A 25234-nucleotide genomic window follows, 5' to 3' on the forward strand; every position below is an offset into this window, starting at 1 on the left:
GAGCTGCCACAGATTTCTGCCACACATTGCAAACGTGATGCTATGCGGCACAACTGTAGTCCCCAACGATATCTTTTAGAAGAGTGACAATTTCATGTCTAGTATGGAGTGGAAAATATGTCTTACATGTCACTAATCCTTTCCCACAAACCAGATTTCATGTCTAGTATGGAGTGGAAAATATGTCTTACATGTCACTAATCCCTTCCCACAAACCAGATTTCATGTCTAGTATGGAGTGGAAAATATGTCTTACATGTCACTAATCTCTTCCCACAAACCAGATTTCATGTCTAGTATGGAGTGGAAAATATGTCTTACATGTCACTAATCCCTTTCCACAAACCAGATTTCATGTCTAGTATGGAGTGGAAAATATGTCTTACATGTCACTAATCCCTTCCCACAAACCAGATTTCATGTCTAGTATGGAGTGAAAAATATGTCTTACATGTCACTAATCCCTTCCCACAAACCAGATTTCATGTCTAGTATGGAGTGAAAAATATGTCTTACATGTCACTAATCCCTTCCCACAAACCAGACACTATCGACATCGTACTTGCTCGCGTGAAGCCGCCATGTTGTTCGAACTTCGAAGTACATGTACATGTACATAATTATAATACCAAGGCTATAAATATTTAAGGAGATTGTACATTTGCATACAACTGCCACACCCCCATTCCTGCAAGATTCCCAAGACGTTCGTGAGAGTAAGTGAAATCTAGGTGTGCGAGGGCGCTCTTCAACAGAATTAAAACGACCATCGATCACTGACGTCTCGGGCCAAGACTAAATCGGACCGGGTAGGTGCAGGACGAAGTTGCTATGGTTCACGGACGCTTTGTTGCTGCTGCTGTAAAACAAGTTCCCGAGGATCACACAGCAGTTACAGCAATGTCTGACGAGGTATGGTGGGTGTGTAGGTTATGATAATTATATATAGGGGCAATCCTTAGGGTACATCTCTTAAACATGTTAAAATACAGCCTGTGAGTGTGATGACCATAACGAACATGGAACGCCCCAACTATAGCATCAGTCCCAACTATAGTTGGGCCCGTCCCAACTAGAGTGCTACAGTTGGGCCGGCCCAGCTACAGCAGAGAGGTCCTGTGTGCATAATGTTCCCAGCATGTACCAAAGTCATATTGTTTACAAATATCATGTCATTGGTCATACTAGGGCTAAGGGCCACATTTTTTATAAATTGTGTCAAGTATGAGACACATTGAGTTGAGTAATGTTGAGACATTTCCCACAGACATTGGTCAACAATAGTTGGGCCAGCGCAACTCCAGTACTACTGTTGGGACTGTCCCAACTATAGTTGGGACTTACACTATAGTTGGGGCGTAACAGAACCATGCGAACTGGCTCATAATGTTAGGCCTACACGGTTAATGTTACATTGTATTGTAATTTGTAGGACTCCACAAGTTGCCCTTTTAATATTTAAAGGGAAAGAGTTCCACCAGTCACTGCATTAGTTCATTATCTCAGTCACAACCAAAGTTCTATTTTGAGAGGTTTAACAAAAATGGGAAAAAAATTGACATGATATCCTACAACATCATGCTCATTCCATCATAATTTTCATAGACCTACCCCAGTTTTATTTCAGGTCTGGTTTTAAAATTCACCCAAAGGTTGATTATGCCAAGCATGGATAGCTTACTTCTAAACTAATTGTAAGAGGCTTCAGAGACAGAGGATGCATTCTGATCCCAGTGTATGTTGATCAAGGGCAGGCCTGTCTGATATCCCATCCATTAGTTATTCTCAACAAATCTTGGTTCTGAACTTCATTTACTGTATTGTAATTTCTTTTGTTTCTTCAAAGAAATGCTTGCCGATTGTTCCAAAGCATCATGGGTTGTAGTTCATCAATTCCGATAAACAGTCCTGAGACAACTGTAAAGACTGCAGAGGTCAAGAAGATTGACAGTCATCCTAACTTCAGAAATGAAAACAAACAAGATAGAACATCAGGGGCTGAGGCCACTCCATGTGATACTGAAGAAGTGGAGAATGTGAAAACCAATTATAGGGGGTCATCCTCAGAAAAGCCAAACAGAGACAGCAGTGCTGTCCATAAAAATGTAACCAATCATCCTATTGGACAAAAAGGTAATGCAAATGCTGGACCAGGAGAAGAGGACCAATCAAATGAGTTGTTAGGTGTTGGTGGTGGTAGGCATGGAGTTGTGACATCATTACAGTCATCTGGAGTATCAGGTAGGCCTATAGAAACCCCTTCCAGCGAAGATTGTTGGGTACTGCAGTGTTTAAGCCAGAATTTAGTGAACTGGCCGTACAAATAATGTACATGTACAGTAGGCTACATATAGTGTAATTCGACAACCAGAAGTAGAAGCCATTACTGCAGTGATGCAATGCTCATGGACAGGTGGTATGCACCTGTTACATGTCTCTTTGACCAATAGGGTGTCGTGATTTGCCAAATGCATGTGCGCACCAAGCTGAAGAATGCATGTGAGTGCGGTGCCATCGCGGTTATGGCGTCCAATCTGATTAGTCTGTATATGTTTGGCATGATCAGTGGATCGGCACTGTCCTCCGATGTTGCGACATCAGTTGATATTACATTAAATCTTTAACTGAACTCCCCACATTTGTCATAGTTTCCCCCAACTGCAGAGCAAGAAAAAACGGCGATTGGCTCATGGCAGAACTATCTGCGACTTGTGCAATAGGATCAACATATCATGAAAGATCCAGCGATCACATGCATCGACCAACTGCTCCCAACTTCAACATATACATGTGCATTTACAATTTAAAAAAAAATATTTTAAAACTTATTGTTTGAAACATATTTCTGATACTGTTTACCTTAAATAAATTTTGGGGAATTGCATTATGGTGCTGTGACAGGAATTTGTAAATGTACATATGTCTAGTTTTGTTCTACTTAAATTTCTCAACATGGATTCTTTAATGTAGTTGGTCTGAAGTATTGCACAACCTTGATTTAATCATATTTTTCTGTGCTTGGGCAAAGCAGCTGTGTTTTCAAAAAAATTCACTGTGCAAATCTTGGCTGCATGGCTACCTGCCTGTTTGGGTACAGTCTAATCATTCAGACAAACAGACTTCAGAACGAGATATATTAAGCCGGTCTTCAACACCTGAACCTGTGAATAGAATTCAAGAAATTGAGGGTTGGAATGTTTTACACACTGTAGGTACCAGTACTAATGGCTGCAATGGCGTTGATGACGGTAACATTCAGGGCCCTTCATTGAGTGATATCCATACAGGAGAGAACCAAATCGCTAGTGCATTACATACCATCGATGGAGACGATGGACGAAATAACGTTGTTCAGTCAGCTGAACAAAGCACGGAAGATGAGAAAGAACAGACAGAAAGTTATTTATGCAACAGAGATATTGAATTAGATCAGACAGACTGCAAAGAAGACCGTGATGCGTTGATATCGAACTCTTATTTTCCACGTCTGGACATTAGCAATGAAAATCAAGCAATGCTGCCAAACCAAACATTGAACCCATGTGCCAGCAAGGAGGCATTTAGCATTGACCAATCACAGTCACCGATGCAGGAGGTGGGAGATGAGTTACAGGTGCACCAGGCCAAGTTCAGTCAGGGTCTGAGGAGCTACTGCAGGCTGGTTGACCCCAAGGAACTTGTAGGACTTGCTCACCCTCACATCCACAGCTTAACCTTGGAGAGAGCCCCAGCTGGCTTTGGATTTCCCTTCACCCAGTTGTTGATGAGACTCACTGGAATTACTGTAAGTACATGAAGTAAATCTAGTCTTTGTTGAAAAAAACTGTATCAAGGTTTTAGCTTGTCTTGACATCTCATGAACACCCCATTGGCCATTTCTTCACCCCATTGTATAATGCACGACTCCTCAATCAATGTTAAATCTTTATCTTTGGTTAAAATCATGGTCCATGAAACCCTTTAGGTTATAATGAATTTTTTAGCATGATTTCACAATAAATAGATTTACTTCTTTGCTAAACAATGCACAGGCAAAAAACTTTAACTTAAATTAAAGAGCAAGTCCATGGTGTTGTGCATGCTGTGCCCATGCTAAATGGAAGTTTGACCCTTAAAGACATAAATTTCCGTGTTTTTCATTCTCTTGGCCATCTGCATGGAGAATATCCACAAGAATATTTTATATTATCAATAGAATTTCTTATTGAGTAATTAAACCAAACATGGAATTATGTTTGGGTGCAAAAAGGGGGTCTTTTCATGGACTAACCCTAAAACAAAAACATAAATTGCTGTAAATTTAACCGAGTAAGTAATTCAAGGTGAAACAGATTAACGAAGAATAATGTAGGGGTATACAGGTTGCTACTTTGCTTTGGATCAAAGACTAAGCTTTCAGAACATGAAAGCTGTGCTGTATGTGCTTAGAATATACTGATTTTTTTTCTCGCAGGAGCTCAATATATCCGGGAACCAGATTGGTCCTCAAGCCTTCCGAGTCATCACTCTTGCCATGAGTCACAACAGGACCATTACATCTTTGGACATCTCAAACAACCAAGCTGACACAGATAGTTCAGTGAGTTTGTTGGAATGCCCTCCAGAAAAAAATGGCTCATGAGAAGACGCTTTGCAGCTCAAATCAATCGGAGCTGTGGCTTATCACTTAGTGAAGTTGGCTTTGATGTAATTTCTTGGGTTTGTGAGATCTTTCCTTTATTCTTTATTCCTTTCCTTAACATCATTGATCCAAAGACAATTGGAAATATTTTCCCCTTTGTACAGCATTGTAATATAGAATTCATGTGAGGATGGATTTGGGAGAAAAATGTAGCTGTGAGAAAAACATTGCACATTAATTCTGTGGAAAACCTATGCAATTAAATTGGGACCAACAAACTCAATCAATACGATGTAGAGCCCACCACAGTAAGATTCATACCCAAGATTTACTTGGTTAGGAATAACAGTCAAGTACCTATATGCTGGCCCGACCAGTTTGATCTTTATCATTTATGTAGGTTTGAAATGAAATTCTTTTTTACCGTTCTTGTATACAGATTTTTAGCATTCTTTTTTACAGGAATGCCTTGGGAAAATGCTGAGTATAAATTCCACCTTGGTGAAGCTAGATGTCTCCAGCAATCAGCTGGGTAGAGATTATTTCTCTCGTTGCATTGGACCTCCACTAGGCAGCAACAAAGCCCTGAAGACTCTGAGGTAACAACTACCATTCAAAAGATACAGTGCAAATGGCCTATTGCCGGCAAAGGGGCATTTAAGTCATAGAGATTCATATTAAATCCACAGCTGCTTTAACATAGTACATGTACATTCTACACATTAAACATTAAGTGTAAAAGATTGAAGAATAAGGTAATCATGATACTTAACAAAATAAAAAAATTAGTAAGTGCAGACCAGAACAAGAAAAAGATAAACAATGAAATAGTTTTCATTGCTCTTACTAACACAAAGGTGTGGAATTTAAAGGGACTTCAAATCTAATGGAGAGAAAAGATAAAAATGTGTTGCAAGATGAGGCACAAAACAGATAAAAGATATGAAAGATTTTATAAGAATTAGAACCTTTATGTATAAATCCCAGGAAAATAATGAGTACAAACAAAAATAAGTGAACCGAAATACTCAGCATAAAATAAATATCAATAAAAATGTTAAACAAACTGATAAGAATGGATCCATAATAAAAAGATTCAAAAATATTCATAGCCTACAAAAAAGGAGATAGACAGTGCCAGGCCTGAAGCTATTCGTTGAGGTCCCAACATGGGCTGCAATGCAGCGACTGTAATGCAGATGGGAGAGCTCTGAGCATGGTCGGATCTAGAGCACCTCACATGAAATGTCAAGTTCCCACTCATACTGGTTCATCTTAGAATCACTTAACATCTAAAAGAGATCCATTCCACATGGTGTACACTCTAACCTTCTCTCAGATGATATTCCGTAGCATTGGGCTTTCTCTGAAGAGATTCATTCCACATGATGTACTCTCAAACCTTCTCTCAGATGATGTTCCGTAGCATTGGGCTTTCTCTGAAGAGACCCATTCCACATGGTGTACACTCTAACCTTCTCTCAGATGATATTCCATAGCACTGGGCTTTCTCTGAAGAGATCCATTCCACATGGTGTACTCTCAAACCTTCTCTCAGATGATATACCGTAGCACTGGGCTTTCTTTGAAGAGATCCATTCCAAATGGTGTACTCTCAAACCTTCTCTCAGATGATATTCCATAACACTGGGCTTTCTTTGAAAAGATTCATTCCACATGGTGTACTCTCAAACCTTCTCTCAAATGATATTCCGTAGCATTGGGCTTTCTCTGAAGAGATCCATTCCAAATGGTGTACACTCAAACCTTCTCTCAGATGATATTCCATAACACTGGGCTTTCTCTGAAGAGATCCATTCCAAATGGTGTACACTCAAACCTTCTCTCAGATGATACTCCATAACACTGGGCTTTCTTTGAAGAGATCCATTCCACATGGTGTACACTCTAACCTTCTTTCAGATGATATTCCATAACACTGGGCTTTCTCTGAAGAGATTCATTCCACATGGTGTACACTCTTACCTTCTCTCAGATGATATTCCGTAGCATTAAGCTTTCTCTGAAGAGATCCATTCCACATGATGTACTCTCAAACCTTCTCTCAGATGATATTCCATAGCATTAAGCTTTCTCTGAAGAGATCCATTCCACATGATGTACTCTCAAACCTTCTCTCAGATGATATTCCATAACACTGGGCTTTCTCTGAAGAGATCCATTCCACATGGTGTACTCTCAAACCTTCTCTCAGATGATATTCCATAGCATTAAGCTTTCTCTGAAGAGATCCATTCCACATGATGTACTCTCAAACCTTCTCTCAGATGATATTCCATAACACTGGGCTTTCTCTGAAGAGATCCATTCCACATGGTGTACACTCAAACCTTCTCTCAGATGATATTCCATAACACTGGGCTTTCTCTGAAGAGATCCATTCCACATGGTGTACACTCTAACCTTCTTTCAGATGATATTGCATAGCCTTAAGCTTTCTCTGAAGAGACCCATTCCACATGATGTACTCTCAAACCTTCTCTCAGATGATATTCCATAACACTGGGCTTTCCCTGAAGAGATCCATTCCAAATGGTGTACACTCTAACCTTCTCTCAGATGATATTCCATAATGCTGGGCTTTCTCTGAAGAGACCCATTCCGCATGGTGTACACTCTAACCTTCTCTCAGATGATATTCCATAATGCTGGGCTTTCTCTGAAGAGACCCATTCCGCATGGTGTACACTCAAACCTTCTCTCAGATGATATTCCGTAACACTGGGCTTTCTCTGAAGAGATCCGTTCCACATGGTGTACTCTCAAACCTTCTCTCAGATGATATTCCATAACACTGGGCTTTCTCTGAAGAGATCCATTCCACATGGTGTACACTCAAACCTTCTCTCAGATGATATTCCATAACACTGGGCTTTCTTTGAAGAGATCCATTCCACATGGTGTACTCTCAAACCTTCTCTCAGATGATATACCGTAGCACTGGGCTTTCTTTGAAGAGATCCATTCCAAATGGTGTACACTCTAACCTTCTCTCAGATGATATTCCATAACACTGGGCTTTCTTTGAAAAGATTCATTCCACATGGTGTACTCTCAAACCTTCTCTCAAATGATATTCCGTAGCATTGGGCTTTCTCTGAAGAGATCCATTCCAAATGGTGTACACTCAAACCTTCTCTCAGATGATATTCCATAACACTGGGCTTTCTCTGAAGAGATCCATTCCAAATGGTGTACACTCAAACCTTCTCTCAGATGATACTCCATAACACTGGGCTTTCTTTGAAGAGATCCATTCCACATGGTGTACACTCTATCCTTCTCTCAGATGATATTCCGTAGCATTGGGCTTTCTCTGAAGAGATCCATTCCACATGGTGTACACTCAAACCTTCTCTCAGATGATATTCCGTAGCATTGGGCTTTCTCTGAAGAGATCCATTCCAAATGGTGTACACTCTAACCTTCTCTCAGATGATATTCCATAACACTGGGCTTTCTTTGAAGAGATTCATTCCACATGGTGTACACTCTAACCTTCTTTCAGATGATATTCCATAACACTGGGCTTTCTCTGAAGAGATTCATTCCACATGGTGTACACTCTTACCTTCTCTCAGATGATATTCCGTAGCATTAAGCTTTCTCTGAAGAGATCCATTCCACATGATGTACTCTCAAACCTTCTCTCAGATGATATTCCATAGCATTAAGCTTTCTCTGAAGAGATCCATTCCACATGATGTACTCTCAAACCTTCTCTCAGATGATATTCCATAACACTGGGCTTTCTCTGAAGAGATCCATTCCACATGGTGTACTCTCAAACCTTCTCTCAGATGATATTCCATAGCATTAAGCTTTCTCTGAAGAGATCCATTCCACATGATGTACTCTCAAACCTTCTCTCAGATGATATTCCATAACACTGGGCTTTCTCTGAAGAGATCCATTCCACATGGTGTACACTCAAACCTTCTCTCAGATGATATTCCATAACACTGGGCTTTCTCTGAAGAGATCCATTCCACATGGTGTACACTCTAACCTTCTTTCAGATGATATTGCATAGCCTTAAGCTTTCTCTGAAGAGACCCATTCCACATGATGTACTCTCAAACCTTCTCTCAGATGATATTCCATAGCACTGGGCTTTCCCTGAAGAGATCCATTCCAAATGGTGTACACTCTAACCTTCTCACAGATGATATTCCATAACACTGGGCTTTCTCTGAAGAGATCCATTCCACATGGTGTACACTCTAACCTTCTCTCAGATGATATTCCATAATGCTGGGCTTTCTCTGAAGAGACCCATTCCGCATGGTGTACACTCAAACCTTCTCTCAGATGATATTCCGTAACACTGGGCTTTCTCTGAAGAGATCCGTTCCACATGGTGTACTCTCAAACCTTCTCTCAGATGATATTCCATAACACTGGGCTTTCTCTGAAGAGATCCATTCCACATGGTGTACACTCTAACCTTCTCTCAGATGATATTCCATAATGCTGGGCTTTCTCTGAAGAGACCCATTCCGCATGGTGTACACTCAAACCTTCTCTCAGATGATATTCCGTAACACTGGGCTTTCTCTGAAGAGATCCGTTCCACATGGTGTACTCTCAAACCTTCTCTCAGATGATATTCCATAACACTGGGCTTTCTCTGAAGAGATCCATTCCACATGGTGTACACTCAAACCTTCTCTCAGATGATATTACATAACACTGGGCTTTCTTTGAAGAGATCCATTCCACATGGTGTACTCTCAAACCTTCTCTCAAATGATATTCCATAACACTGGGCCATCTCTGAAGTGCTGATCATTGTGCTGTTTTCTGTCATTAGGGCATCAAGCTGTGGCCTATCAGATCTGGACATATTGTTGGATAATTTGTGCCAGAATGATATGCTAGAGGAACTGGATATCAGTCACAACCAGATGAAAGATGGTGAAGTCTTTGCTTCTAAACTCATGGATGTTTTAAAGGTACATTCCTGTGGTTTGTTACTGGGTATTAGGGTTGTATCTGGGAACCCAAGTACCTAATCATTATTGCCAGGAATCAGGTGCAAATTGTAGGTAGGCATATGTAGCCAGCTTGCAAATATCCTAGTAATGTTTTAGGCAGTGAAACGTAAAGTTGTTTAAGGGCTTTTGCTGGGAAATATTCACATATCAAACAGGTTACTTGGAGATACAGTGAAAAAACAGGTCACACTTTTATAAGCAAAGTGGCAGAACATCTTCAGATAGTATTAACAATTTGAATAGAAAGTTTTCACAACTTTCCCTCCTTTTTGTTGTTTGCATTTTAGGGTTAGGTTTGGTTGGCAGGTCTGTGAGTATCCGTTACTTGTACCTCTCACAAATGCACACTAATGAGTGCTGTTAGATTTAGATGAGAAGTTTGCAGCATACAAAAGTGGATATACTATTTTGTTATATTAAATTGAAATCATTCACAGTTTGTGATCTGTTCCTCCGGAACCTAGACGAAGTAGCACAATGCCAAAAAAGCTGATAAGTAAAATTTGAACATACAGGTATTGGCAATGATCTAAATCCCTTCTTGAGGGATTATAAGGAGGGATAATGATACCAATGGTACATTATGAGAGGCTTTCCTCTAACTGTGTGCATTGTAGAATAGGAAAGCTGAATTAATTGTATAACTCAAAATAAAAAAAATACAATTCTGTTTTCCGGTTACTTTGTATAGATTTTGTGGTAAAATGTCACATAAATGGGATTTGTTGTGTTTGATAGTTACTCTTACCGATATTTTATTTCTTTTAGTCTCCAACCTGCCGTTTAAGAGCCCTTCATGCAAGGAACTGTGGAATTAGGAATGAAGGAATGAAAGTACTAACAGAAGCATTGGTGGTCAATACAACATTGGAGAAGTTACATGTTGGTGGAAACACGGTATGAAATAATACATGTAGTAATATGATACATGATACTTGATATTTCTTAACCACTACCAGCCGGGGACTCCGAAATCGGAGCTGTTTGGTTTATATGTGTGGCCGGGGTCTCCGAACTCGGACAAAGGAAACAAAAGACCGTATTCCGAACAAAAGACCAGACTGCTGGGCATTACCGGCATTTTTCACTCTCAAAAGTGGTGATAATCCAGCATTATTTTGAAACCGTATACCAGGGTCTGGGGTATTTAGAGCAAGCGGATTACCACCGGGGACAAAAGCTCTCCACCACCGCAGGGATGAGCCACATAGCACCGCTGCATGCTAATCTGGCCCCTATTGAAAAGAGGTCAGCAGTGCACTGAGCCAGGTTCGTGAACAAAAGACAGTTGTATAACACCGCACAATCTGGGCTCTGTTTACAAGGCTGCAGGCCTGGCTGAAATATTCGATCGTCAATGAAGGTCACCTGTCAACTTACAGTAGTGCCTAAAGATTACAGCATCCTCAACGTTGAAAAATGCCCCGGCACGCCGTGGTTAATAGCTTGTCATTGCTTGCTTAAATGCTATTCATAAATACTTGGAGCAGTTTTTCCATTCCTTTGGGTCGAAATGCTTCACATGACCATGTATTAACATTTAAGATGAGATCATGCCCGCTGCGTCAATCACATGCTGGCACATGGAAACAAGACAGTTTAATCAGGTCTGATTGGTCAGGAGTCTATGTGCATGTGACGCGCCACGAGGGCACCAAGTCCATATAAGGAGATTCTTCTGGACTACTTGCACAAGGAATATACCATTAACTGGTTGTGGGTGTTTGGGAAAATAAGAGTCAATTCTTTGACAAAATGCTTGGAAATTTATCGTATATTGATTTCCCTTGACTCTCTGACTAAATAATAATAAAATGGTATTTATGAATGGGAATAAATATGTGCTTGGTCGGTCTTAAACTAACGCTTAAGACCGTCTCAGGGGAATGGATGCGACTAATGCCCTCACCTGCAGCTCTGGCATTAGTCACATCCATTCTCCTGGGCCAGTCTTAAATGCACTGTTCATTTTGAATAGTCTACCAGATTGTAACATCTGTCTTCTGGCTGTTGTACAGCTGTGCTGTTTTAACCTTTTTAGGCTGTAAACATGTAGCAGAGTGCCAATCACTTTCAATCCAAACTACGTGCGTAATTGTATATCAGACAGTATTGCATTGTACTTGTCTGTTTTCATTGATCAATCACACATAGGTGATGAACCTTTCTGGAATGATCAGTCTACTTACATCGTGCATTAGACATCCTGCTTTGACTGTTTGTAATATCAGTGACACTGGGCTTACCAGTCAGGAACCGACTGTACCGAGTACCGGTATGTTCAGAAATTAATTTGAGGGCAATAAATTTAATTTAGTGTATATATTTTGAAACTGTTCTTTGAGAAATGATAACTTTGTAATTAGGAATCTGTTGCCTTGAATTAGGCCAAACAAGTTAATTTTAAGGCTGCAGTTCAGTTCAGTTTTTTTGAATGTTACTTTTTACATGTATTTCAATTTGCAAAAGAATGAATGCAAATAAGGAGATAAATCAATAATTTTCCCTTTCAATTTTTTCTTGGAACAGACATTTCTGTTGAGTGCAGCACAAGGAGCCAATTGACTTTACTGAGCATGGCCAACTGTTCACTCAGTGATGACATCATCAAAACTTTAGCCAATCAGCTTCCTGGATCCTTACCAAACCTGTCTGAACTGGATCTGACTGGAAATCCTGCTGTGACAGCAGAGGCCCTGCCAGTTTTTATCACTCTCACAGGAGGAAGTAAGTCTCTGGAAGAAATTTCTTTCCTTAATGTTGAGAATTGTTAAATATTTGTAATGAAGATAATCCATTCACGTTTTATTTCTGTTGAAAAAAGAAACTTGTTTAAGAAATCATCATTTACATCTCCTGTATTTGTTTTGATCCAAAAATCTAAATGCGGCATTTCGTCACCAACACCACGAAGTAACACAGATCTATTGATGTGTGCGCGCTTCAACGCGTATTTTATAGAAATGTGATACTTTCGTTTTCACGGAGAGGCACAAATGTCTTGCGTCTTGCTCCGTGATTTGCCATATTTAGAAATTGACATTCTCCTTAATTTACACAGTTATGAGTTTTAAGAGCATTTTTTTCAGTTTAGTCACCCTTTTACTGGTAAAATAAAATCATTTTAGACATTTAAAGCTTTTTTTTCTATGCTATATTCACAAAACACACATTTGTGGTTCTTCGTGAAAACGAAATTGTTCGATAATGCACGAGTGTACAATATGCGCGGGCACACATTTGTGTCACTTTGTGAAACCAAAACTGCTCAATTCGTGGTGTTGATGACGATTTGTCTATTCAAAATTCCAAATCAAATTGATATGATTACAGTGATTCCACAGTCTTCTCAATATTTGTTAAATTTCCACAGACGATCAAGGAACAACTTTACAAACCATTCACCTAGGATCCCTCAGTATCGCCAGTCTTCCTGACATCTTACAAGAATCTGCAGACATCAGGGCTAACCTGAGAAGCCTTGATCTACGGCGGGCCAAGATGACCCCTTCAGAGGTTGGTGGCTTGAAGCCATTGTGTAAGAGACCATCTGGCCTGACTAATCTATGTCTGGATGGATTAAAGCTGTCTAGGTCAGAGGCCTTGGAGGAACTACTAAATCCAGGTTTGTCATGACTTCATTTAAATGGACCATCTAATTCAATTCTGTTACCACATCCCTGGAAATTGCATCTTTGTGAGTCAATTTGCCATTTTGGTTTGTGATTTTAATTTGTCTTTTGGAGCCTTTTTTGTTTTGTTTTTTTGCCAATGAGAATATGCATATTCATGAGCAAAATTGCATACCTGCCAACTGTCATGATTTAATCGGAATTGAAAAAAATAATAAAAAACATAAAGAGTCACGGCAAAAGAAAAAGTCCTGGCTCTAATGTACAGGAAAAAAGAGGGTGCTATTGGTTTTTTTTTCATCGGCGCGGTCGCCATTTTGTGTAGCGACAGCGCATCGCTCACGTTTTACATGTGACTTCCGAATTCCATTGCACGCATGTAGTGGTGATCAGGCATGTCAGGTGGTGTAACCTCGGTTTAATTAGAGAATTATTGAGGGAATTAATGAGTTTGTACAGCGATATGGAGAAGGATAAGAAGCAAAAACGCTTGCAACGATTTAGGGACGAATACAAAGACCAGTTCCAATTCATAACGACATCACATAAGGGTGAGTTTTTCATATTCTGCAAGATTTGCAGATGTGATTTACGGATCTCTGCCATAGGAGCAAATGACATTAAGATTCACATGAGTAAAGAAAAGCACAAAAGGAATGTGCAAGCTGAAATCGCCGTTGGGATGTCAAAAAAACTTACCTCTTTCCTCCAGACAGAAGATCTGTCAGTAATTCATGCGGAAGGTGAAATTCAGCTTTGTGGAATATTTTGTAGAGCAATTCGATCTAGTAGTACCCAGGGAGTCTGTGGACAAGTTAGAATCTGAATTCAACATGTATCAAATAGACAGGCTAGAGTGCATAGACTTGAACGATCATATAGATCAGAAGTGGCACTTCATAGCACAGATTGAGGACCCATCCTGGATGCAACAGAAGTACAAGCTTCTTTCCCCTGTTATAAAGAGCATGCTAATCATCTTACACAACGATGCAGATTGCGAGCGTATCTTCTCTGTAGTAGGTAAGAATAAAACCAAACAATGGGCGTGCATGCCCACAAGCACACTAGGATCTTTAATGACACACAAACTATCCATGCAGAATAGAGGCATAAAATGCTTCTCAAGTAAATACAGTGATGTTGCACTCTGGAATGCAATGAAGGCAACATATCAGTCACTCCATGGGGATGCAGAGAGGGAACCGTCATCAAGTTCCAAAGGGAACTGAAATGTAGATATGTTTTGTTTAAAGAAAGTATTTAACGCAAGGTATGGGAAGAGTTGACAATGACGAGGGAATTCTCCTTTAAATTTTAAAAATCGTTTCCCCAAAAAATAAGGAAAATGTGCGAGGAATTGCCTCAAATTGCACTGCAGAGCATCTAAAATCCAAAATTTTCTAGGGCCCTTAAGCGGGCCCCAGACACCACACTGTAAAGGCTTCACACTTTGCACTTGCAGATGTGTTCCTATTTTTGACTTTCTAATGTTGGCAGGTATGAAACTGTGATGTCAAGCCAGGCGTTAACCCTCAATGCTAAATTGGTTGTGACACAAAACTGATGGGAGTTTTCATATTTTGCTGAATGAGCAAGAATTTCTTCCTTTGCATTTGTTGCTTTAAGAAGTCTGCGATTACTATCAATAATGCCATTTAAAACAAGTTGCATTTATGTACCAAGTCCACGGGGCAAAGTTGGAACTGGTTTTTAAACCTAAAGATCCCAAATCTGCAGTAATCACTCCTCTTTTGTCTAACAATCCTGGTTCCTTCTAGACTGAAGAGGTCAATTCCTGTCACCTTCCACAAGGCTTGACATTTTGGTCAGTTAGTGTGAATGTTACTTTACTTCTCAATTAAGATTTTAACAGAGTATCATTGAACCCATGTCCTTCCCACAGCTTCCAAATCCACCACGTGCATTGGAACTGTACTAACGGTTTTGGGAAAGTACAGTCATGCTGCTGTTACCACCATAGGGGCTTGATGCCCCTTGAGAGTTTAATTCCAAGGATATTGCCGAGTGAAGGATTTCAGAGGATTAGGAAGGGTCTTAGCAAGAATACCCCGAGAGTTACAATTTAATGCCTTACTAACTTTTCCTTCTGCACAACAAAGTCAATAAATTATTTTTCTTTATAACAAAAACATGATAGTGAAATTAATCCTCAGACATCCAGATTACTTTCTACTTTCTTGCTTCATTATTGACTTGGCCAGGCTCATCATGTAGCATAGAGTCACTCTCATTGGCTGGCTGTGCTCTACAAGACTTGGACCTTGCACCAATCACAAAAGCTGTCAGCGAGGGTCTGGCCATTCAAACCCTCAAACTATCAGCCAATAGGCTTACAGATACCGGAGCAGTTGGCCTGCTAGAGGCTTTTTTAGCAAGAGGTAGTGAATGTTCGCTGTCGGAGTTGAATTTTGCCAACAATCGGGTGAGTTTGGGCTAGCATTGAGGTCAGTGTCCATCACAAGCCCCTCACAAGTTCAATCACATGTTCCTTCACAAGGTCAGTCATAGGTAACAGGGTAAACAATAACAAAAGAATGCTTTTGTCACAGCTTGCGAATTGGCTCAAGACTGAATGACTTGTGATGGACTTACAGGGACTTGCAGAGACTTGTAAAAGACTTGAATATAACACTGATTGAGCCTGGTAATAGATTTGCCCTAGATTTCTGCTGTGGTAGGATCATACCTTAGCTTGACAAGTTTCCATGGCTTCTGTTTGATGTTAGATTATAACTGCAGTCATGGTTAAAGGTATGGCTCATTTCCGCCTGTTGTCACTATGTCACTAAATGTGTAATTTTTCTCAATGGCAAAAACAAGAAATGGCTTATTATTTGGCCTCATTATTTTAAGGGTTTGTAATTTTTCTCTCTGTTTGATGAAAGTATTCATGTGATTTTGAATAATGTTCACAAACTTCATTGTTTTGAAAAGCTGGTATTTGCTTTTTGGTATGAAGAGTCAATGTTTCGTGAAGATGGCCGTTTGCATGCCGTTTTCATGTGTCATCTCTGCATTTAATTTCAGCTAAGTGATGGGTGTGCAGAAACTGTTTCCAAGTTGATCAGCTCGGCACCCGACCTTCATTCCTTGTTGTTAGGGCACAATGCCCTTAGTGGGAATAATTTAAAGACAATACTGGCCTCCTTGTGTCCCATGGATTCTTCAAGCCTAAGAGTTCTTGATCTATGCAGTCAAGATTCCCAAATTGATGAAAGTGACATAGCAGAAGTACTCAGCTTGGTGTCAGAGAAGTTGGGTGAGGAATGTTTTGTAATTTTATTAATTAGTGCACTAATGGCATTAAAATTACATAAACAAAAAGCCAAATGAGGTTTCACTTTTTTAGGGCAGAAAGATGCCTCTGTAGGGTTCTCTTTACCAACCTTTGAAATGCAATTTATGCCATTATCATAAATGGGTAGTTATAGTGACCAGCAAATACATAAACCTAGTGCATTTCAAAGTTCCAAAGTCTGACTTCAGGTGAAAGAAATGAAACATGAGTTTTCTCAAACTTCAGGTTTTGTTACACCCCTGTCACCGTGAGGGTGCACATTAAAATTTTAACTCCAAACTGTAAAAGATGGAAACACGCAGGCAAAGTTATAAGACATGTGTTGGGGTCGATGTTACTTCAACAAAGCATGGAGTCAGAGTGACTAGGAACAAAGACTCCACACATGGCCCACACTGCCTTCCAGGAAGCATTACATAACACTGTGCTACTTCTTCTATACAACCGTTTCATGTCCATCACCACTCCTGCACCGAACAGTTGTGGGATTATTTCCACTGTACTAGCAGCAAGTACACACATGAAACAATGGGAGAGGGGCATGTTCTTGAGATAAACAGTGTACCTATTCCAGACCCCTACAGTTTAATCCCAAACTACTTTCATGATAAAGTTCCCTATCAACTTGAAAGATACACCTTATGTGCCAATTTTTTTCTGTTGCAAAAAGATGACATTGTTTTATGTGTTGAGGTAGCCTTTTGAGAAATTCACATCATGCCCAACGTCTGACACGGATTCTAGAGTAAGTAAAGCCAGAGACAAGTTGAGACGACTAACGCCTGATATTTGCAAAATGAGGATGGTTATCTTTTACGCACTTGTCTAACCCAAACCCAACTACCTATTATTGACATTGTAGGTTATAAGATAGTTGAGGAGGATGATACTGTAAGGTTTGGTTCATCTGACTTACCTCACCACCCTGAGGGGTTGACTATCAATCTGATGGGACTGGGGGGATCTGGGGAGACTGGTCAAGTACTGGACAGTCTGACAGTCAAGACAGACTACGCCACGGTTCAACGACCCTGGTTGGCACTGCAGCATACACTGGAGATTGCTGACTGGCTGAAGGGATCGCCAGTGTCAGGTATGAAATGCTTTGATTGGCTGAAAGTTGACCTGCTGTGTTCATTTAATTCCTTGGAGTTCGTGACTTGACTTTGATTTGATTTTTTGTTGAATATAATTATGGCATAACTCTGACAGTGTGAGAGATCACATAGAAGGTAAGAAAAATAAAACAAGCAAATGAAGAAGAAGCCAAGATGCAGACAGTGAAGTGATGCAGTGAAGTGAAGTAATTGCTGCATACAAGAAATTGTGTATCTGATATGGGTTACACTTCATTTGTCTTTGACGGTTTGGGCATTTTCATTTACTGTAATTAGAACGATGTCACTGTATTAACGGCACATTCTGTACTGAAGGTTACATGGATAATTTGTATTCTTATTAATATAATAGTTCATTTGAAAAGTGATGCCAAAACAGATCAGTTTGCATTTGTTCCGTGAAAACTGCTTACACTACTGTGAAATGACATGAAGATTTCAAACAGCATCATAAAGACAACACCCATCCACTTCTTCAAAGTAATACTGACAACCAGGAAGATGATCCCTTGATAGAATGCTCTCTTGAAGTCCCCATTCACAGTGGTGTCTTCCTTCTGGCAGAATGTCAAGATGGTTCAGTCAGCCAGTGTAGCTTGACGTCAGACGAGTGGTGTCAGGTTCTTGGCCTACCCAAGGACCCTTCAGTTCCTTCTTGGCTTCAGGTAACAGATCTCAATGGATGAAATCTAGGAAATCCTGGTCTCCATTTTCAATATTTCATTAGAGAGCCCTTTGAGGTCAATATTAAGTTACCCGCATTTCCAGGTGATGTGAAAAGATATTTAAAACCTGTCTCTTTGTCATGAATTTTGTCTCCTAATATTGATGTTGTGTAGGCAAAGTCTTATTGTCTTATAGTCTTTCATTGTCGATATTTGCTAGCCTGGATATTTTCTCAACCATTTGGTTTCCAGCTTTGTGGGAATATGAACTGTTTTTTAACTAAACTTTGTATGTTTATTTTGAAAAATCAAGCAAGCGCTGAGACAGAGCATCTGGGTTAAATGAAGTCATCAAAGTGAAACACAGAATGTGTTTACACCTTATAAAATGGGGAAAGTGGACGTCTTGAAATGAAGATTTTCCTTAAAGGCCATTTTTAGGTTCATGTTGGTAGAAATTTCTGCTTTCGTGCTTTTATGTTGAATGTAAACATTTGTTCTGTAAGAAGAGAGAATTAGTGCTCTGCAAGATCTGAAAGCTTTAAATTAAAAGTGATAGTAACATTTTAATATCTCTTTTTTATCAATTTGTGTGAAAAGCAGGGTAATTCCTGATTTATAACCCGAATGCTGTCTTATTTGTAAATTAATACCAGGTGTCTGAGCATCGCTTGAGAGCCATTTACCTGACTGGCCTTCCAGGGGGCGTTTCAGCTGGCAAGCTGGAGGGCGATTTGGAGTCAGAGGCTGACTGTCTCATCCAGGAGGTCTGCATCATGAAGGTAAAACTTCCATGGAGTTGATTTGAGACGTGAGGGAAGGATATGAATCAAGGAGCTAACAGGGCTTTCTAGGTTGCCTTATGGTTGATGAGCTCAAGGTTGACTTAGAGTCAGAGGCAGACTAGCAGAGTCAGATTACAACCTGTGTTCCCAAATGCCTTGACACGCTTGACTTGGAAGTTGGAAGTGGCCCATTCCCCTCAGGAACAGGACAGGAACACAGCAATTAAATTCTCCAAAGATCGAGGACAGTATTCCTGAAAAGAGCAGTCCATTCGGAACAGAGACATCCCAATGTTTGAACTTTCCTTAAAGGAAAAACCCCTTTGGAATTTGCTTTGAATCAAGACTTGACATTGGCTTCAGATCGGTCTTTCCTCTGCTTATCCCTATGATCCTGGGGTGAGATTTGTCAGAGTTTTTCCTGATTTCAGGATTTTCAAACAAACTGTTTTTCAAATAATTTGTAATTTTTTTGTTTCAATGTTTACACCAAATACATGCACTAGCTGAATTCAAATGAATTTTCCCCTCTGTGTTTCCAACTTGTCACTTCAGGATTTCATTCTGAGAAAGCCCAACGGTATAGCATGGGTGTTGATGGCTGACAATTTATCTGTTTACAAGGCTCTTGAGTTCTTCCATGAAGGAAAGGTGTGTGCATAGGCCAACAAAGCGAATTGTAGTGAATTTTCATGATTTCCCTATGACTAAAATGTTTTTATTCTCACTAAAAAGGGAAAGCAATTTTAAAAAGCCATAAATATACCATTCCGATTTGATACACATTACAGATGTTCACCTTTATGGTGAACATCTCCCCCTATATAGTGTATATGGTGTTGCCCTCCCCTTTTCAAATTTCCATGGCCAGGCAAGTCATCCCCTCCCCCCAATTTCTAACACAGATTTATGCAACCTGGTGTGTGACCATTCAGCTATGACCTCAAGCTGAGATAAAATGAAAAAAAAACTCCAAATTTCAAGGAAATAAATAGACCTTGATAATTAAACGTTCATGACTCAGAATAATAGCTACTTCTGATCCATTGTGCATGATCCAGTCTGTTGAAGTTTGACTCTTTGCAAAACAGAGTTAAATATTTGAGTCACACTTTGGAATGTTACAAAGAAAACCGAAGTAATCTCAAATGGAAGGAAGGTTCTTGTTTCCATTGATTATTCTTTACAGACTTGCTTATCATTTTCATAAAGATTCCAACCACAGATTGGAAGAATAAATGTCATTTTTATGCCACTCCTTTGAAGGCCTTGATGTTCAGCCAACCTTACATGATATCCGCTATCATGTTAACTGTCGTCGTTGGTGGTGTAAGTGAAGAGGACGCCACAAAAGCAAGGTTTGTTGCTTGGTTAGAATCGACAGCTTGTCTCTTGAGATACTGATGAGGATTGTTGCATAGGAGTGGCTAAAAGCTTTGAAATCATAATGATAAAATCACTTGCTTTCAGTGAATCAAATTGAAAATGCATAATGTTTGTATTCAGTATCTATTGCAGCATATCGTGACTTTCAGCAATTTTGCATGGTTTCCTTATTTTGATTGATTTGAACCTTCATTTTTGAGATTTTCAAACTTGGATGATATTTTTCTATATTTTCTGGTAGACTGGATTTGGAGGCAAGGGCTCAAGAAGCAGCCAGGGAAAATGCAGAGCATCGTGCCCTGTTAGCATCAAGCTACCAAGCCTCTCAGGAGAGGCACGAGTACGCCAAGGCCAACCCAGCCTATGCTGATGGGAGAATCTGGTGATCAAGGAGATAGAACCACAACCTCCTAGGGACCTGCTACCAAGCCTCTCAGGAGAGGCACAAGTACGCCAAGGCCAACCCAGCCTTTGCAGATGGGAGAATCTGGTGATCAAGGAGATAGAACCACAACCTCCTAGGGACCTGCCTCAGGAGAGGCACGAGTACGCCAAGGCAACTCAGCCTATGCTGATGGGAGAATCTGGTGATCAAGGAGATAGAACCACAACCTTCTAAGGACCTGCCTCAGGAGAGGTACAAGTACACCAAGGCCAACCCAGCCTTTGCTGATGGGAGAATCTGGGGATCAAGGAAATAGAACCGCAACTTCTAGGGACCTGCCTCAGGAGAGGCACGAGTACACCAAGGCCAACCCAGCCTTTGCTGATGGGAGAATCTGGTGATCAAGGAGATAGAACCACAACTTCTAGGGACCTGCCTCAGGAGAGGCACGAGTACGCCAAGGCAACCCAGCCTATGCTGATGGGAGAATCTGGTGATCAAGGAGATAGAACCGCAACTTCTGGGGACCTGCTACCAAGCCTCTCAGGAGAGGCACGAGTACGCCAAGGCAACTCAGCCTATGCTGATGGGAGAATCTGGTGATCAAGGAGATAGAACCGCAACTTCTAGGGACCTGCTACCAAGCCTCTCAGGAGAGGCACGAGTACACCAAGGCAACCCAGCCTTTGCTGATGGGAGAATCTGGTGATCAAGGAGATAGAACCACAACCTTCTAGGGACCTGCTACCAAGCCTCTCAGGAGAGGCACGAGTACGCCAAGGCCAACCCAGCCTTTGCTGATGGGAGAATCTGGTGATCAAGGAGATAGAACCACAACCTTCTAGGGACCTGCCTCAGGAGAGGTACAAGTACACCAAGGCCAACCCAGCCTTTGCTGATTAGGAGATCTAGTTACCGACCGGTGGAGATATTATCTGAGCAACATGCTGAACAATGCATCCGTCCAGCATCCAAACTTCAAGCCAAAACCAGACCTCACCATTTTCTCTAGCCCAAGGTAATTTAGCTACTGGAGGTGATCGAGGATGAGAGATGTCTTTTAAAGACACACAGAGCACTTTACCATTATTCTGCCGTCCAACTCTTTACTTCAGGAGAGGCTCAAGTTTTGTTGAATCCGTCCAAGCAATGCTGATGGAAGAGTTGGGTAAGTGGATTAGGAACCGTTGACATGCAACCATTTGTAGAAGTTATTTTTGTCTTTTCTGAATTCAGGAATTGGGACCCATTTTTTTTCAATCGTCTCTATGGAAAGTACAGTATGAACTTTTGTTAAAAAATATCAAATTTAATCATATAAAAGGAAATTTAGATTGCTTGCTTCTGAAGTTGGTCAAATTTTTAGTGAAGGGAAAATGGAAATATTTTACACATTGTTGAGGAGAATTTAGTTATGAGATATGAAAGAGATAAACAAAAATCTATGCATTACTTAAAATCAAAGAGAGTGTGATGTTAGTAGAAAAGAAATGTCTTTTCTATTCTGTGCAGGCTTGAATATCTAGAGCTGGGTTGGGAAAGAAATGAAAGTGAACCAATGATCACATTTTATTTTGCCTTCAGACAGTTGTGTAGTGAAGGCATTTTCTTCGTGGGGGGGGGCTGTACCAGAGTCAATTTGTCGACTAGTAGGCCTACATGTGTACCTTGTTTGCCACCCTCATGTGGTGTAAAATTCACAAAGTAATCCCCGGTATGCTTCATTTCATGCTTACGGGGAAATGCCGACAGCCAACGTATATCATTGTATTAATTTTAGATTTGTTTGTTGACTAAAGCACTCTTTGCCGACATTAATTAATTATTGTGGGGGGGTTCTGCATCCCTATAGCCCCCAGTCGCTACACCCCTGCCTTCAGAAGGATTTTCATGCACATTGGTGCAGTGCTATGGGAAATCAGTGTTTTGAGAGGTACAATGTTTTTCAAGTATGGATTTGTGCCCGGGGAGATGTAAATTAATTTGGATTTTTTGCCCTGCGCAACATCTCCCCGGCGCAAATCCATCCTTGAAATAGATGTTTGTGGTACCCGCTGCTACATCTGATTCAAACCAGCCAGCCGACACCAGCACACTCGATGGTTGAGTGGTTAAGACATCTGCACCAGTAAGTAGGAGGTCGTGGGTTAGAAGTCCCACACGAATAGGCTTGTGGTTTTTTCACAAGCCTTCGGGGGCATACAGTGTTAAAATACACGCTGAACAGGGCAAAAATCCAAAAATTAAGGTACAATGTAGATCCACATTTTTGCAAATGCTAAAAATACTTCTGAAAAGTTTTGTAGATCTGTGAATTTTGAAAAGGGAGTTTTTTTTCAAGACAGGTTGTGAAATGTGAGTTTCAATAATTCGTACTGTTTGTACATGTACTTGACTTTAAGAACCAAATGTTTTCTATATTTCCAATGTGATTTTATAAATTTTATATATGTATATGTTAATAAATTACCTTTTTCAGGAAATATTTACTGTTAACATGATGGGCATTGGGCATTTTATTTGAAATTTAGATTGCAGGTGGAGAGAGTTTCAGATAAAGTTCTGTTGTTATATTTGAGCTTTTTTCCAACTTTCTGTGTGAATCAATAGGCAGTTCCCTTAGCTCTGTCTTCAATCATACATTAATCACTTTTCAACAGCATTTAATTAAAGTTATTTACAATGAATACCCCTCATAAGTACAGAAACTTTTTAAAATTTTAGGAAGGTCACTCTCTAAACCAATGTTTTCAATTCAAGGTTTAGTTTATTGTTTTTTTGGTAAGGAATAGCCTAGGCCTACTGTGTTCGTTATTTCAACGTGAACGCTTTGGAGAATGCTGTTCTGTGAACGTCGGCAATGTTAAAACAGCCAACTTGTAAAGCCGGAATTCCCTTGGGTATCTTGTCTTCATGAATATCTCACTCTGAAATCGAAGTTCTCCATCCAGGCATATGATACCCGGGTCTTGAAGCCTGCTCATTCTGATAATACCATCCGTATATTAAAGCAGCAAGTATCATACTTCAAAGATATCCAAAAGTAATTCCGAATCTCGTGTGGTCAAACCCGACTGCACTGGAATGGACTATTATTTTGGTAAGACTTGTTTCCAACCATCGAGCTTAATCGCCACCTCGGCATCCCCTTGGTAGTCTTGGCGCTAGCGGTCTGTCTCTGGGGCGCATGCCGGCTATTAATCCTTTTGACACTGTCTGCAAGGAGAGGTGCCGGTCTTGACACACAGGTTTGATAGGTTTTTCCATCCGTACGCGAGTGCAGTATGACAAGTACATGTAATTACGATGTGATTCAACTGAGTCGGATGGAGTGTGTGGGTATCCTTCTCCTTTTCACAATGTATTTTATGCTGTGACTGGGTGCCATACCCCCTCCCTATTAGAAAAAAGAAAGACAAGACTGTTGGTCTATCTCATCACTTTCCCTTCCAAAATCGTGTAAAAAGCCCCCAAATGTCCCTTCAGAAAGGCCATAAAAGGTTACTTTAAAAAATTCCGAATGTATTTGTTCCCGCAAAAGAAAAACAAGCCCCCCCCTTGAAAATTTAGTTCTGGATCCGCCCCTGAAATATATCTGATCTTTGAAGGAATTGAGCGCAGCACTATGCATGGAGGTGCGCCACATGAAATGACCTTTTAACCTGTCAGTAGGATTCTTAATTAACTAGACTCAGCTTGGCTGAAACGCTTGTAAGAAACTGAACGCCAAGATGGTTTTGCGGCTGTCTCATAGATTTGGGATTCACGAAGGGGTATTTTTCTTGCGAGGACGATAAAGAAAGAAATTCATGGGCTTCACTCTATCTGATATGATCAAGATATCATCTTCTCACAAAAAGTATCCCAGTGGCAATGTATGTTTTCTGTTAATTTGCCATCGTGGCCGGCTGAAATTGAACTATAAAAACCACTTTTTTCCCCGCATACAGGTCTTTTTTAGCTACGACTTAAACTGTAAATACATTTATACTACCAGCCATCTCAACCTGAGATATCCATACTTCTTCGATAGGAGTCCAGGGCGCGGCCACGGAGTTAGTTTCCCGGTGACATTCATTGTTGGGTGGGGGGGGGGGACTATGCTTTCCGCAAATAATGAAATGTGGTGTTGAGTAACAACTTGATTTTCCCTCTCGCCGAAGCGTGTAAAATGCTCCCACATTCAGCCTTACCCCCTGAAAGGCCCCCGTTGAACACCCCTCCCCCGAAAATCTGGTTCTAGATGCGCCCATGGTGTATTAGATTTCTGCGGGTGCACCCTTATTTTATTAAACTGTTCCA

General features: G+C 40.4%; 1 protein-coding gene across 1 annotated transcript; it reads left to right on the plus strand.

The window, feature by feature from the left end:
- The first annotated feature begins 757 nt into the window (after nucleotides 1–757).
- LOC110987760 (uncharacterized) lies at nucleotides 758–23823 on the plus strand. The gene is made up of 18 exons (XM_087140016.1): nucleotides 758–912; nucleotides 1847–2241; nucleotides 3213–3784; nucleotides 4454–4579; nucleotides 5084–5220; nucleotides 9456–9597; nucleotides 10408–10536; nucleotides 11794–11914; nucleotides 12169–12366; nucleotides 13013–13264; nucleotides 15497–15717; nucleotides 16323–16554; nucleotides 17456–17686; nucleotides 18276–18376; nucleotides 19033–19158; nucleotides 19717–19812; nucleotides 20428–20519; nucleotides 20789–23823. The coding sequence occupies exons 2-18, from the start codon at nucleotides 1875–1877 to the stop codon at nucleotides 20931–20933; spliced, it is 3288 nt and encodes a 1095-aa protein (XP_086996142.1). The 5' UTR covers nucleotides 758–912; nucleotides 1847–1874; the 3' UTR covers nucleotides 20934–23823.
- Nucleotides 23824–25234: the final 1411 nt, after the last annotated feature.

This window comes from Acanthaster planci, linkage group LG08, assembly GCF_054643075.1.
Source record: "Acanthaster planci isolate LZ-2023a linkage group LG08, COTS_SCS, whole genome shotgun sequence".
Lineage (NCBI taxonomy): Eukaryota > Metazoa > Echinodermata > Asteroidea > Valvatida > Acanthasteridae > Acanthaster > Acanthaster planci.